Source organism: Coturnix japonica, chromosome 11 (assembly GCF_054131305.1).
Source record: "Coturnix japonica strain WE chromosome 11, WE-NBRP24, whole genome shotgun sequence".
Taxonomy (NCBI): Eukaryota; Metazoa; Chordata; class Aves; order Galliformes; family Phasianidae; genus Coturnix; species Coturnix japonica.
Window position 1 is genome coordinate 13,191,829 of NC_140673.1, and position 17,297 is coordinate 13,209,125.

The 17,297-nt window shown below is 35.7% G+C and overlaps 1 protein-coding gene across 17 annotated transcripts in view; it reads right to left on the reverse strand.

Annotated features, from left to right (window-relative positions):
* Nucleotides 1–2,090: 2,090 nt before the first annotated feature.
* The window catches only part of PTBP2 (polypyrimidine tract binding protein 2), a 41,792-nt gene continuing 26,585 nt past the window's right edge, over nt 2,091–17,297 (reverse strand). For 4 of the 17 annotated variants that reach the window (XM_015870353.3, XM_032446243.2, XM_015870344.3 and 1 more), the window contains 7 exons: nt 11,690–11,885; nt 6,485–6,639; nt 5,018–5,051; nt 4,484–4,576; nt 3,935–4,151; nt 3,761–3,838; nt 2,091–3,611 (listed from right to left, as the gene is read on the reverse strand). In XM_015870353.3, coding sequence (XP_015725839.2) covers nt 3,479–3,611; nt 3,761–3,838; nt 3,935–4,151; nt 4,484–4,576; nt 5,018–5,051; nt 6,485–6,639; nt 11,690–11,885 — 906 coding nt within the window. In that variant the 3' untranslated portion in view covers nt 2,091–3,478. The remainder of the gene's footprint in view (nt 3,612–3,760; nt 3,839–3,934; nt 4,152–4,483; nt 4,577–5,017; nt 5,052–6,484; nt 6,640–11,689; nt 11,886–17,297) is intronic. The other 13 variants (XM_085511244.1, XM_085511240.1, XM_015870349.3 and 10 more) reach the window with 7 other exon arrangements.

Genomic DNA, 17,297 nt, shown 5'->3' on the forward strand with positions numbered 1-17,297 from the left:
TTCATCTGTATGCTGTATTTGCCAGTGGCTATTTCCCAACTAACGCATTTGGACACGATCTAATCAGTTTCATTGTTTCATTACCAAAACCAAACAATTCATGAAGAAAATAAAAATCAGTAACCGCTTTCTCTTAATGTCAAAAAACATTTTTAAAAAAACTGAAAGTGAGTTTGGGTTCCCAACATGCTTATGAAAAGACACCAGTAATGATCTAAAGGCTCATTCAATGGAATGGATTAAGTTATTCACAATCCTTATTCTTAATTTCAATACTGATGTATTTTTTCATGTTCTGAAGAGCTTAAGAATACATACTGTATACATATTTTACAACAAAACCGTACAAATTAATATACAAAATGAAGAACCAACGTGCTTTGGAGAGTTGGGATATAAAACCTGTATTTCTGAAGATATTTAAAGATGTCCTTAAGGATGAGGTATCAACAAAGAAACAGTGGCTCTATTCGCTGAATTCATAAAAAACCCTCTTAGATACTGTTTATGACAATAATTGCTTTCAACTTTTCACATAACAAATTTTGATGGAAATAAAAATATAAAATGAAAAAATAAACACTACTGAATTTATACCAAATCAAATTCAACATCTGTTCTCTCTCTTGAGACCTTTGTCACAGAACTTTTTAATCTAAGGAGTACAGAAATCTATTTTAAGGAAGTAACTATAAAAAGAAGGAAACAAAATGAAAACACAACCCTCTATTTGTAAACACACAAGCACTGCAGACAGATGTTTCAGAGTACCCACAGAATATGAAGATTCGGATCCTATTTCTACTTGAAGCATGTGACCGTGCTCTGAAATATGAAACATTTTAGCACTTGTAGCAGCATACTGTACAGATGAAAAGCCTGTGAGTTCCACAACTACTGCTCAAGACAGCTGTGAGATATCTGCACCCACGTCTTTAGGAGTTTCAGTCTCAGTATTGATTCAGTCCCAGTTTTGATTCAGAAGCTTCGTTTATGGACAAACCTGATTTTACCAGTATTTCAGACTAGGTGATCACTGAGATATCTGAAACATAATTCAGAACCTGGGTGTATTCCTGATATAGCAGATAGAGCTTAATACATTCTATTTCACACAGTGAAAACTAATGAAAGCCCCCTTTGCTATACCATGACTTTTAAATAGCTGAGAGCTATTTATTGATTTCAAAGCCAACCCAAAAGCCAGGCAAGGGGTCAAAGTAACCGGATATCAATAAATCTACAGCAGTTGTATTGGAGAAGTGACAGAAAAAATGCTTTGAATTGAAGACTAATAGCTTTTTGCTACCATAACGCTTCCAGATTGCACACACACTCTTAATAGGGGCTATGCAAAAATTTGAACCCTATTTTTAATTGAGGAAAACAACCACATGGAGCACACACACACACACACACACTACGACAATCAATCCAAAACAGCACGTTGAAACACTATTAAAGTGCCCAAACTGTTTTAACATTCACTTGAACCCATGCCTCTAAAAAGCTGAAATAACCCGATCCAGAAATGTATGGTCCACAAAGCTAATAACTTTGTTATTTCAACCCGTGAGTATATTGTATGATTAGTAGAAATTTTTTAGCAGACAAAAAATGAAAAATGAAACTGCAGCAAGAGCGCATGGCAAACCTGAGACCTATTAGTGCATACATCTGCTTAAAAAACTAAAAAGATAGAAAGAGAAAGCTAACAAACTACGATAAAAGTTATGTCTTTAAAGCAATAGGTTACAACAGGGTGGGAAATGTTTCATTTGTTTGCATATATCTGCAAAAGAGTCGCTATCTTTCTGAAAGATCTGGTATTTTTCACAGCATCAGATTTATGGCTAAAAGCCATAGCATTATCTTTATTAATTATTATGCTTTTCCCACCCTGGCAGAGAATAAACATGAATTTAGAAGCACAGTAGAAGTGAAAAACAAAGAGGAGGAGGAGGAGAGAGAAAGCAGCAGAGAAAGACAGAAAAGGTGAATACAGAGCTACAGAAGTGTTTATTGAGCATGCTACAGAGGTAAGCAGAGTACACACAAAATGAAATTAAACAACCATCAAACCTCCCAACTTTGTTAGAAAATTAATTTTTAATTGTGCCACTTTCAAACTATACTGAATTTTACAATTCTAAAGATGTAAAAACTCAACTAATAGAAAATATACATGACCATTTTCTCTACATAGATAACAGAATCTATGAATCTTGAAACTAAGTACATCAATTTCAAAAAGTATTGGTCATTTAAACAGAATCAAGGTAACAGTTCAGACTGACATAGAACTGCTTTCAAATTAACTGGATCTGTAGATTCTGAGCCATGTTTATAGTAAAGTCAGATTAATTTCTAAATATAAAATATTTTGAAGAGATTTATTAAAACTGAATATTACAATGCAAGGTAAATTAAGACTAAAGGCACATAAACTTTGGTCCCACCTGGTTGTCAGTTTTAAAAAAACTGCCACAAAATTTCCTGCAAGTGTTTGTTTGCAGCGAACTCTCTTTATCATTGAAAAATACATGCACCATTTCCTGAACTAGCTTGACCAGTCTGTACATGCTCAGAAATCCACAACCATATTCCATATCTTAATTACAAACTAAAGATGGCAATATATATTTAAATGCACATAAGTCATGTCAACTTCAAAAACATCTACGAAAAATATTCAGCCACAAACAAGACATTACTTAGTGCTGACATTTATATGATACATCCCACAAGAGTGTGTACAAAAAGGTTAAGATTCCACAATGCTTTCCACATAGGGCTCAAAGTCACAGAAGTCACTTCTTGTCCTTTAAGAAATTAATATTCCGTACCTTGGTAAGTTTAACAAATGCCTACATTCATAACTGAATCTAGACCAGAATCATAAAATACAAAAGGCCTTTTTTTTTTTTCCTTTAAAAAAAAAAAAAAAAGCATAAAGCAAAAAGTAGCAAAATCAAATAGCAATGTTTTACCCTTTCAGTACTATGTATCTTACCAAATAAAAAGAAAATTAAGTGACGAGCTAGCAGATAAAGAAATTAATTCCAAGCAGGAGAAACAAAAGCTTAACCTTTTTACACACCCCTGCCTAAACATATTCAAATTATCATGTAACAATGTGCCCCACACAACCAAATTCGTTTACACTAGTTACGCAATTCCAGCAGTACTAGCTTTCCTTTATAAGGCACGTATGTCAACTAAGTTGAAAAACTGTGGTATTAACTTGAAATCTTTTAAACAAAGTGATGGTTTATCTAAACAACAGTTGGACAACAGCAGTTAGTATCACTGCTCTTAAACTTTTTCTTATTTTTTAAACAACCAAGGAATGATAACAGCATGGAAAACAGAAAGAAAATCCAAAAATAGAAGACAAACTCTGGTCCCCACTCTCCGGAACAGTCAATAGGTGACAACACCAAACAATGCAATACACCCTCATTTTCAATCTGCCTTTTTAAATAGTTGACTTAGAGAAAGAAACTCTCAGATGGTGATTTTCTCCAAGATTGTAATTGTGAAGATCAATCAAAGCCTGAATAGCTTCTTCTACTGTTGACATCTGAAGAAGTGCCATCTTGTGATCTCTTCTGAAACAAAATAATGGCATTAGGAACTTGAACACTACAAGAGTTGCTCCTAATATTTGCTATACTCTAAGCACCTTTCCTTAAGACACACTGAAAAAAATGCAATTATCCTGTCTTTTGTTAAAACTACGCACAGAAAAATTACTTACTGAAAAAATTTAAATGCTTTCACAGTGCCTCCAGTGTTAGCAAACAGTGTGCGTAAATCCTCTTCTGCTACTGATGGTCTACAGACAAAAGACAAGCATAATCAGAAAACAAATTAATTCACTGTATTATGATTATCAAAAAATACTACAGGCTTCCTAATAGACCAGACTTACGGAATATTGGATAGATGAAGCGTTGCAGATGGAGGGAATATATTCTGGAAGTTTTTTGAACCAGGTTTCTTGAAACGATGCAGAGGTGAATTACCAAAATCTTTAGTCAGCCCTTGATCATCGAGACCCTCTCGAGGTAGTTGAACTGTCTGATGTTTAGAAAGGGTAACACGGATTATCTTCCCATACATTTTCTGTCCATTAAGATGGCTCATAGCTGAAAGAGACAACAGGTTTCTCAATGTAGTATTACTTTTCAGCAGCATGTGATACACTGTACACAGCCCTTCAAACAAGAAAAATTGAATAGTTGGTGTGCTAGAAGACTAAGCAAAAACTAGGTCTGCAGAATACGTGAGTATTTAGAAAGTTAGTTTCAACTTCTGAGTTATCCTACACCGCCAGACTTTTGGAATACATGTGGATGAAATATGATTTCAGATCTTGTTGGTAACTAGCACACAAGAACTTTCAAATGTAAACATCTTTAGTTCACCTAATTTTACACAGCTTAATTTTTTGCGAATATAAATAGAAATCTGATCTTACCCAGCTGTGACTGGTTTCCATCAGCCATCTGTATAAGAGCACTGTCTTTCTTATTGTATAAAATCTTCACACGCTGCACATCACCATAAACACCTTTTCAAAGTCAAAGGTAACCCAAAAGAAAAAGTTTATTTTAAAGCCAGTCAGCTAAGTTACATATTTTCACATACCAATGGAACACTCAGACAGCAACAAGATCACTCGCTCCAACTTAACATTCTCACAAATGAATAAAGGAGATAAAGATTTTGAATAGTGAGTTTGAAAAGAATTTCTGATAATCCCTCAAAGCTATGCGAATGATATTAAATTAAAGACCATGCAAAATATATTAGCATGCATTAAAAGAAAATCTGTGTCTATGGAGAGTTTTAAACAGCAAAAGAAAAACAGCAAAAGATTTACTACTCAATTTTAAGCCAAAGTGCTAGCTACAAATAAAAATTAAGGTGAAACAAAACAAAACCAACAAAAAAACCAAAAAAGAACAAAAATCAAATCAATAATAAAAGTATAGTGCTAACAATAACATACCGAAGAGGGTAAACAGACTTTGGGGCGTAACCATCTTTAGAAGGAGAGAAGAGCAAGCAGCGTAAGACAAGAAGAGAGAAGAGTCGAGGAAGAGCGGAGATGAACAGATCATCCATAACGAAGGGTGGTTCCCGCAGAATGGTGAGGTGGTCATGGATCATGGTTTCAAGGCGGTTAATTGGGGCAAGTTGGTCCGAGGAACATTTTGTTCAAGCACAGAAGCATGAACATAGGGAATGAAGACAGGGGACACAGACAAAGACGAGGAGAAAAGGGTAAAACGGGAAGGGGCACGGGAATTTGGGTCAAGACAAGGAAAGGGAAGTTGAACACAAAGGGAAAAAGATGAAATGGGGAGGGGGAAACAGCAATGCAGAAGAAAAAAAAAATAAGTGGGGAACAAAAAAAATAAAATATAGGTCAGTACATAGGAAATGCAGGAATTTGGTCAGAAAATGGTTGGTTTATGTACTGTACAAGAAAAACTGAGTAAAATGTAGTCACCCAAGACAAATATGGGTAAAGTACATTCATATCGAGAGTAAACTACAGCATTTCATCTCAACACGAAAATAAATAAAAAAGCATGCAATAGAAATTTTGAAATTTAAACTTCAACTGCGTAAGCATGGCTGGTTATGAAATGCAGGCACAAAATCTTTCCAAATGGCACTCTGACCTAAAACATTTTAGCATGCAAGACTGTGGATGACAAAATAGTACCAGATGATAAAATAAGCTTAATGATTTATAGTGACAGAGGCCAGTTAAAAATGGAACAGCTAGACTGAAACAAACTTCCCACATTTCATACCAGCTTTCACAGCCATCAAAAATAAAAGTAAAGGACGGTAAAGATGCATAACTAAACAAACTCCTTTAGATTTCAAAGTTAGCGAGAAAGATACAGTTAAGGTGAAAGTGCTTTGTCAATTTTCCTTATTACTTTTAGACAAATGAGAAACTGCAATGAAAAAAATTACTAAGAGAGACTGGAAGAGTGCTTCGTCAAGATCTTTGGGAGAACCTTTAAAGAAAAACGTGTTAGAGTAGTTCACGTAAATTAAGACCTTACAATGTGAGATACAAGCATGGAATGAAGCAGCAAACAATTAGAAGAAACAAAACAGGAATTCTAAGTTTAAATGATCATAATTGCAAAATAAAACAAAACAAAATTTCAATTCAAATGTCAAACATGCAATAGTTACCATACTTAAGAAAATACAGGTAGCCAACTATGAAAGTACATTTTAAGTCATTAGCTACCTTGGAAAACAAAAGTATTTAACAAGGATAACTTCAAAATTAACTTTGGGGGAGTAGTAAGGTAATAAAATGTAACAGCAAACATACTATGAGCTTAAAATCCAAATATAAGAGGCCAAAAAACAAAGAAATAAAATGATGACCAATGACATATGGGTAAAAAGGAAAAAAAGAAAAGAGTCAAATTATTTCACTGACCTCTTCATTTAAATTGCTAACCAAGAGAACTGTATTGCCACCAGCTGAGACTCCAGGCATTCCCACACGGCCAGCAGCAGCAGCTGCAGCTGCAGCAGCAGCATTTGGAATAGCCAGAGGACTCAGAGCTCCTGGAACAGCTGCAACAGGAAGCCCTAATTTTAAAATAAAGCATATTTTACGAAACACACACAAGTCGCTTAAGAACAGCACCTACATCAGTACAAGTGTTGAATATGAGTCTACAAAGTTGACCATTCTAACTGCTGTAGATGTCCAGAGGGTTGTAAAATGAATTAAGTGAACATGAGGGATAGAAATATTAAATATTATTCAAATCAAGGCTTCAAAGAGACGAGGTGTAAAAATTACTCTCTCCTCTTTTCAAATAAGTATTCTTGTGCACCAGAACCGCTCCCCACTGTATCTGTACTGACCTTTGAAAGGTACTGCTCACTTCAACTTCATGCTTCATACTATATACTGCAGAGCTGGTCAAGTGAAAAGGCCTATGCATCTCTCACACCATAAATGAGGTGAGGAGGCACACGGCTGCATCAAAAATGTTATTCTATGGTTTTATATAATCTGATTCCCTAGAAAAACACTTGACCACTCTTCCAAGGTAACTCATATCCTACAGAAATCTGGTTGTTGCATGTGGTGATGTCACTGCTGCACCTGACAACTGTGCTACTTCCAGGAGCTGTGAAAGATCTCTGCAACATATATGCATTGCAGACAGCTCATACAGGAATATCCTTATCATATTTTAATCAAATTTTTATTTGCACATTTTACAGAGTCCAGTAAAAGGACATTTATGTAGCAAAACATGTAAAAAGAACAGAAACAGAACTTAAGTGTTTAACTTTCTCTACATTTTGGCAAAATTTCAGATGTTTGTATGATGATGTTAAGCTAGCAAAGCTTTTGACCAGTCTTCCAATACACCAGGTAGACAGATTAAATATAATTTTTTTACACTATCTAACGCTTTTTTTTCCCTGATTTATTTCAGAAGAAGACAACAGGAAAAAGCAAAGTTCTTCAGTTTCAGTCAATGACCGAATATTAAGCAGGAAACAGTAAATATAGTCATCTGCATATTGAAAAATACCCCAGATTTAGTATCAGAAGGGAAAACATGGAGGGAGAGGAAGGTCTTTACCATTGTGGATGGAAAGAGATTATTATAGAATTATTAACTATCTATAAAATACATCTATATTTCCACTTTTTAGTTACCTTTTGCTAAACAAGTTGATAAAAATCAAACAATAAAAAATAAGGAGATTTTCCCAGGCTGGATAAATGTTTCCTCAAAGGGAACAGGACATAAGTCCCTATTTTTCTGAAGCACTTAAGGAGTATTACTGATCAGTCACGATTCACAAACATGCTGAAAAATATTTTGTCATTTCCTGCCAAAACCCACACGAAAATAAAAACACACATTCTAGAAAAGGAAATTCAACATACAGAATGCCTTCTGATGAATCAATAGCATAGTGTTAGTATTCACAGGCCAAATCAGAGATACATAAAGTACTAAGTAATATTTAAAAAATTCTAGTAATCTCCCTGGATGAGATAAAGGGAAAATTTACTTAAATAAAGGCAATAAATACAATCTTTTTATCACATTACTTGTGACATTTGTGGAACTGTCTGGAATACAGAACAGAAAGAAAAATCTTGTCTTTCTTCCATTGAGGCAAAAGCTATGCTTATATCAGCACTTCACACAGTATTTGATAGACTATGGAAACAGTGGAAACAGCAGCCAATTATATTAAATAAAGCAATGTGTAATGTGCTTCAGCACATAAGCCAAGAACTAGCAACTTCGGGACTAGGAAAGTACTTCTCTCAGGCATGCTAACATGTGATCATCCATTATTAAGGCTGTCCTATGCCTGCTATGCAAGAACATAGAAGTAACAGCATCTGTCAGAGAAAGGATACCAAATTAGACCACTGCTGGCATACAAACGCATAGTGATTACTGTTTCTTAAAACCAATCACGTGATATAGGAACTGTGTAAATACAGTCCTATATGCCTAACACAAGTATTGGTTTTGTTCTTGGGGTAAAACTGAAGAATATGGCTTTACTCTCAAGAAAAACCTACTTAGCAGTGACCATTTAGGTATGAGAAGTGTCAAAATATTAGTGTGCTTCAAGTCTTTTAATGTGCCTAAAGCACCTCTCCATAGTTTTAGAAACTCTAAGCTATTCCAATACATCAAGAAGGGAATTTGAAGATGCCTAACAAAGTTATTAAGGCTCTTTCCATAATTGAATGTAATGACACAAAAGATGCTTTAAAAGCCAAAACTCTTCATAGCATTAAACTTTCTATAGGACTCACTTGGTCCTACTGATGGAGTAAAAAGAAAAGATTAATTTAACAGCGTTCATCCAGAAATGTTTTCAATTGTTATCCTCTGAAACAGATTCATTTAATAAGATTTTTTTAAAAAGGAGAAATTAGTGAAAAGTTATAATAAAAAAGCCTAGGAAAGACAGCAAGAAATAATACTGTGGGAGTCATAATAACAGTATATTTCTAGCTGTAGTAATGAACAGCTAAATTGAAGTTAAACTAAGATATATCTTGCAATCCCAAGTAAATTTTGTTTAGCATTTTATTAGCATTTAGTTTTTATTTAGCGGTTCATTACCATATAGCTGCTGTTTACACAAAAGGCTTTTTATCCTGAAAAATCTCCCATAACTTTTCTCTGCTTCACACATAAAAAGGGGGAAAAAAAAAGCCTAATTCTGATATGATGGCCATGATACTCACTTGAAAGCAATCCACCTGGTTCATTAGAAATTTTCCCCTTTATTCTAAAAATAGCAGGACTCACTGAGAATATGTCCAATTTACAGTCTCTAAGATTTCTGACAACTCAGTTTTATCATAGCTGAGGATGTAGGATATGAACAAGTAACAACGCATGTGAGACAGGATAATCTACACATGCAACAATTTTCTACTTGCTTATATAGCACACAGCCCTCATTTCCTGGAAGGGTCAGGACATATAACAGGAATTGCATTTTTTATGGGTTTATTTTGTAGGTCTTTAACATTTGCCACTCAACAGAAGTCAAAATCTTGTTTCATGAATAAAATTTATATCATGGCTATTGATCATCACTCAACTCATTGTTGACTGTTTAATGACTTACCTGCAGCTATTCAGAAACTGTTGCTACTTTATCAAGAAGATGTCCTGTATTGGAAAGCTTAACAATCATAGATAACAGGACTTTACTTCTTCCGGATATTAATGAAAACACACAAACATTACAGATCCTTCTTCCCAGCCATGGAGCCTTTACCCTCAACACAGCATGTCATGCATTGCTTACTCCCAGCATATTTTTTGTGTGACTTCTTAAGTACAAGTTATTAATGATAATTTATTAATGGGCAAATTAAAGTGATGCTATAAATAAAATGTGAAATTGTGTGTGGAAGCAATACACATTAGAAATAATCATCTTAATGTAGGTATGTAAGACTATGACTGAATTGGATTTATTCCTGGTCGGGCTACAAACTTCTTTGTGACTTTATGTCAAGTAAGCACTACCTCCTGGCACTCATTACTTTGCTCTCTGCCTTCTTATACTTAGCCTGAAAGCGTTTAGGAGGGCCTATAAGTTTCACATTTTAGGTTTTACTACACCACATCATAAAGTAACAGTCACTAATGAAGAGGGTTAATTTCAAGCAGAAGGAAACTGAAATATAACATTATTATATATATATATATATATATATATATATATATATATACACACATATGATATAGAAAGACTAAGAGTCTCACCCTGTCACTAAACCTCTACTCATAAACTAATCAACCTAAGCCTCACTTCTGACATATGAATTACTTCATACACTTTAGAAAAAAAGTACCAAAGCTGCAAAACAACCCACTATATAACAGCACAATGTAACAGAAGACAAGATCAAAACTGAAGTCTTACCACATTTTCTGTTAGAGATCTCATATACTAAAATAGCTAAAGCAGGAGTTTTAACAGGAATGCCAGAGGTGCAACATAGCATCGCTGCAAACGTAACAGAACTTGAAGAGCATCACATCAAGCTCAAAATGAAGCTCCACTATTTCATGGTGAAGCACACCTTTTGGGAGCCATCCATGAACAGCGAATGGCAGATAATCTACCTAAGCACACTCTGAAGCTACCTTTATCACTATTGACATTAGAGAAGACAATTCTAAAGCAAATAAAAATATAAAATATGAAGATAAATAAGCAACAGGAGGAAGGTCACTGCTATCATTCTGCCATACTTCAATTCATAGATTCCCAACCTTCATCTTACAGCTCTCTGAACTTAAAGCTGTTCTAACCTTTCTCTGTATCTGAATACAAATACAGCCATAAACTGCATAACCACCCAATCAGGCTTTCAAGTTCCTTTTGTTTCCTCCTTTCATATTCATATAATGTATTTTGTGCCTTTTTTTTTTCTCTCCTTTTTTGCATAGAGCGAGAGCCTTGTACTTCCATATTCAAACAAGTATAATTCCAAATATGACAACTACTTGATTGGCTAAGGCAGCAATAATACCAACAGAACCCATTTTCTGAAGTTGTTCAGCAGTAGAGCCTGAAGTCTGTGATAAGAAAATAAGGCAAGCAGGAGGCAGTCAAAATGAAAGAGGAAACTAATGCAAAGATCAGAGTATTTCTATTTGCCAGATGAAGCAAAGTTAAGATACACAAAGCTCATGCAACTGGTCATTAGCAAAAGCAGAAAAGTTACCTCCCTCTCTCTTTCTTCAAATATAAAAACTCCATTAATAATCAAGATAAAGATTATGAAAGCATTCACTGATGCTCAGGACACTTTCAAGAAATGCTGTTTAAGTTACTTGTGTCACATCCCTTTTATTTTTCTGTGATTTGGGACAACGGTACAATCGAAGACATGCATTCAGAGCGAGAGCTTATTTATAGTTTGTGCATTTCTCATTTGTCATGCATTCTTTCATTCACTTCTCCAGGGCTCCTAAGGATAATGCAACTATATTACTAGAATTCACACTGCAACATAAACTGAATAGGCCTCAGGACACTATTGCAATTTAAGACTAATAAGTATTTTCATCAAGTGACTCTGAAACACATAACAATAAAGTCAGAGTCATACCTAAAAGAGAAGTCTCCTTTGCAAATGCTGCAGCAATAGCTGGGTCCAGCGCTGGCTGTCCATCACCAGATGGAAGATCAGGACGAGTGTAGTCCCTGCTTTTATCATTGTTGTACTTGACATTTAGATTCACCAATTTGGAAAAATCAATCCGTAGAGTACAGCAAGCATTATAAATATTCTGACCATCTAGGGCCTGCAAAAAGGAAACAATTAATTTAAAATAAATAATACACAATATAGGTTGGTTGCACTGGATCAGTATGTAATTATTTATCCCTCTTACTGTCTAGCTTAAAACTAATTAAGATTACAATGTATTAACCTCTCTTAACATGACTCCCGGATGCTCGATGTTTACTTGACATTTATTTCTCTTACCAAGAGACGGTTCATGCAGCAAGTTGCAAAGAAGTTGGTGCAATCAAATTTCTGCTGAATATAATTAATCTGTATTCCACAGTATAGCTTTAATGCAGGCAAAATGCCAAACATCTCTCAAAAAGTAAAATAAATAAATAAAAATCAGACCAGAAATAGTCTACAAAAAGCTGACTTAAGAAGATCTCAAAAAACAAACAAAAAAAAACAAAAAACAAAAAAACAAAAGAACAACAAAAAAACCAAAAACCCCAAGGCTTACACATCATATAGTAGATGGCTCCAAGCTAAACCACCAAATTTGTTCCTGCCTGCTTTTACTCTCCCCTTAGAAGTAATCTGTGCCGAAATTGAAAGAAAAAAATAACAAAACACACACACACACACACACACACAAGACCCATTACCTGCTAGTCTAATGCTACACCTTAATAAAAGAAAATCCTATTTTCCCAATTCTTACTTCTTAGGGGATGCCTACTAACAACAGAATTCACATGGACTCTTACCATGGTACCACATCTATGTGGAAACGCTTTCCATTAAGACCTAATTATTTGACTTTTGACTATTCTCATTCTATATCAGACTAATTTAATTCCATTAGCATTTTGAGCATGCTTTCATATAGTATGTATAGCTCTTAATGCTACACAGAAGAAATAGAACTTTTTAAAGCAAGTTATTTAATGTTTCCAAGAAACACAGATCATTCAGTAGAAACACTGGACTTTCAAATGCAAAAGCGAGATCTTTCATTTCTCTTGAGTAATACTGGACAGAAATGCATCACCTCTGGACCAAAGAAAGCTAGCTTAGCTTTACCAGCAATGCACATTCCAACACATTTAAGTTCTGAAAAGATGTACCATTTTGAATTAAGTGCTGCATGGAACTATTAGGCCTTCTGGCCATGGAAAGCTGTTTTCATACAGCAATGAATCCAGGAACTGAGTGACCCACAGACACCTCGCTATGTCTGGGTTAGCAAGTCTGTCCTTTCCTACAAGCTATATTATCACAGCTAATATTAAGAACACATAAGTTAGTACTATTAAAACTGCCAAGTACCAGGAAAATAAAAGAATACAAAGTAAATAAATAAAAACTTTAAAAAAACTGATCCTCACAAAACATACTCCAGCTAAGGTTGCTTAGAGGTTATATTGTAAAACTCTCAAGAGATGTATCCTTATTGTATCTTTTGGATCCTTTTGTATACATTTGAATGAGGTTTGTTTCTTTTGAGACAAATGCCTTGGATACAAGAAGTTTCTGTGGCTAAACAACGTATGTAAATCACAGACCATTATCCAAAACCAAGGTTTTTTTGCACGCAGTTCCTTCATTAAAAGATCAGTTACGCATCATATTCTTCTCTACAAAGCTGCAGCGTCCAGGAAGCAGCAAACACTATTACTGTACTTGCTGGGCTTTCTGACATAACTGATAAAATCCAGCACACTATGGTTGATCCAAGCACTGCCTATCATTCCAGCACAATAGTCACTCAAAGAAACTGGAAGAGGGCATCTCCAGTGTGGAGTAAAAGAAATTCTGTAGAGAAGCAAATTCTCAGTACTCTAGAACACCTACATGACATCTTAGGTTCAAATGACCAAGCGCAACAGAAACTCAGTGAATATGTGCCATTTGTAACTCATGCTGAGTCAAAATGACTTTCATGCATAGCTTTACTCCCAGTATCAAACCAACAGAAGACATTAGTGGCATTCCAATGTTTGTAAATAGATGCTCCAAAAGTAATGCCTCCTATTTGATTATGCTGGTCCACACTGGAGATGGATGTCAGTGGTATGGCAGTAGCAGTTGAACTTCCCCACCAATATTTCATTACGTGTAGTTGCTGTGTGACATGACAACAGAAGGGCAGTCTAACATGGAAGAGCACAAGAAGCAAAGGAGTGCTGCTGAATTCCTCCATGCAGAAAAAAAAATAATCACACCAACGTACCAACACTGTTTGCTGAATATTTATGGAGACCAGTTAGTGAGTGTTAGCATAGAGAGGCAGTGAATGGTGCACTTCAACAGACACAACAGTGAAGTGAAAAACAAGTCACATTTCCAAACAGCCACGTACCCCCATCACATCACCAAATGAGAGGGTCTCAATCAGCTCATCCAGGCAAACTGGCAGAATATGATCAGGGAACTGTGTATGGAGCTGAACACTGGCTTAATTGCATTGGAAACTAAAGCAGCAAAACTGGAATATCACAGTTTTCATCAGGTGAATCCCACAAATGCCCACACAAGAACAGAAACAACACGGTACGCAAGCCTGACAGGATCTACAGAACCAATACAGAGCTGCAGGTGATAGTTTCCTGGATCACAGTGTTACCAGAGATGAGACACAGTGTCACCACTATGAGCTGGAGTGAAAACAGCAGTCCATGGAGCACTGACATGTGAATTCCTCATTGAAGAAAAAGATCAAGATGCAGCCCTCTGCAGGTAAACTGGTGCGTGCTGTGTTCTGAGACAGGAAAAGGGTTATCTTTCTGGATTTCCTGGAGCCTGGACAAACCACCAACTGTAACCAACACGACACTGACTAAGCTAAAGGCTCAAACTTTTAGAGCCAGCTAAAGAAGAAGATAACTGCACTCTTGTAAGTGCACAGATTCAGGCCCCATACCAGTCTGAAGACCACGTAGCCCACTGCCAATTTGGCTGTCCTGTCTTACCACACCCACCATACAGTTCAGATTTGGCACCTTCTGAATTCCTTCTTATTGGGACCGATGAAAGTTGGACTTCACAGGCAACATGTTCCTAGCAACAATGCCATCACAACAGCTATGAAACAGTGGGTCACATCTGCTGGCACAGATTTGTTTGAGTGCAACACACAGGCTCTTGTTCACTGCTGGCAAAAACACACAGCTAATGGTGGTGACTGTTGAAAAGCACTGCTTTGTAGCTGAGGATTTGCTCTACCAAATACTGTTACTGTGCTCTTTGTATTTGTTGTTGTTTCCATGGAAATACATAGAAGGCATTACTTTCATAGCAACCTAAGTACGCTTTCTGCTTCTGTTGAGGGCACCATCATTTACTGTGAAAATGTGCTGGCTCTGATGCACAAAAAATTTCCATATGAATACGGACACCTCCAGAATATCCCTTTGTTTTACCAGAAGTACAATAGTTCAGCATGCTTTAGTGCTGCACATTCTCAGTACTTTCTCCAAACCATGGCTAGACCGCTGCACTGAAAGTAACCCCAAGTCTGTCTTCACCTTTAGTTACAGATATAATGAACTATAATGATCCAATCTGAAGGTGGTGATGAAACATGAATCAGTGTAGCCATAGTCTACTTTTACAGGAAATGAGTTTCTCACACAACAAGTGGAGCAGGAATGCAATTTTTCACTACTTGCTCATTCAGATAGCAGAAGTAGTCCCACAGGGCTAGAAGCTTCATATTGTACATTCTTGTCAGTGTCACTAGTTTCTCAGAACCTTCAAATGAATAACATCTCTCCTTGGTACTTACATCACTTGAGTTTTTCAAATTGCTCTTTAACTTCCTTAATAAAGTCTTCAATTTCTATTAAGACCACATTCTGATTTCCTGTGAAGAGTGCCAGTGGAAAATTAAATTTCCCCATTATCTTCTATAGTAACAACTGACGGAAAACAAATTGAAAATTTCTTTACTCTTTTACCACGCTTTTAATTTTGAATGCCACGTAACTCAAACGTTGCCACCATCCCCTTTGCTTCTAACACTATTTCCAGATGAATTTAAACTGTAGGCTTTTTCCTTATGTGACTTTCTTTCCTTTTGTCAGCTTTGATCTGGTAACATTTCATGTTTTATCACATTACCTTAATTGTAACAACAGTATTAATTTTACTCTATCTCTGGGAGAGAAAAGAGGAAGGAGAAAAAATAAAAATCAAGCCTTCTTTCATTAAAGCATTTTCTCAGAAATTGGTTAAAATAAGACGCTATAAGCCTATTCCCGTTTCAATTTGTCACTAAGATAGGCTTCGAGATAACTCAGACAATAACAGCACACACAGGTATTTCTGCTATTCAATTAAGTTTAGTCATTCACACGAGTGCCATTAGTGACACAGCTACCCTAGTCACAGGCAAAACCAGAGCAAAAAAGATGTGTTGTTGCTTCAAATACTATGGCCAATAGCATCCCACAAGCTGGTATCAACTTATCAGAAGTCAGAGACAGCAGGTTCTTTATTTCCTTTCATACTTTTACATACCTCATCCTGTGTTTTTTTGTCACTTCTTCAATAATACAGTTCTAAAATTATACTGGTAATTTTCAGATTGCTAAAGTTTATTTCACAGATGCCATCTTTCCATTAAATCTTCTGACAACATATTTAAGATTCAAAAATGAAGTAAAAAATGTGAAGTAAAACATAACTATTAAAAAAAAAACCAACTTCCCAGACGATGATCAAAACTGAATTACAACATCCGCAACAAATACCTGAAGAACACTGGGATCAAAATGTATCTCAGAGGTGAATTCAAATGGTTTGCAGTCAGTTCCCACAGCAATTTCAGGTTAATGATCGACCTTTTATGTCATTCTAAGTCTATTTATAAACTTGACAGCTGCATTCCATCCACACAATTTTTTCTTTTTACTAGTTTCAGTAATACATTTGCACACGCCTCCCACCTAATATTTTATATTATACATGTCAGTAAACAATATCACTAATTTAAAGTGGATTCCAAGGTCTACAAATATTTCCAGACTACCTTCCTGAGGCTGACTACTTTAAAGCACATAATCAGAAACCAAGTTGAAAATTCTGCTTGTCCTAAGCTAGCTTTACTTTTTCTCAACACTTACATTCTGCTTTTTGAAAAGATCTCTTATTTTTTGCCATTCCCTGTCATGGCTGCCTCAACTTTTAATCAATGTTCATTACTTCATAGGGTGACAAGAATGAAAATAACAATCCTCCACTTTTTAATGACGGTCTTTATCTCAATAGTGTCATAATTCTTTAAGAAGCACAGTAGAAACCCAAAGCCTGCTTTTTCTCTCCTCTACTACCAGATACTCTTCACCAACTTCATCAGAGACGTGAATTTTTCCACTTTCACATGATATTCTCAGCTATTCTGTCACTTGTGGGTAATACACTCTTTCTATGCTGCCAAGCAACATTTAACCAGTACATCAGTTTTAACCAACCTTCCAAAAAA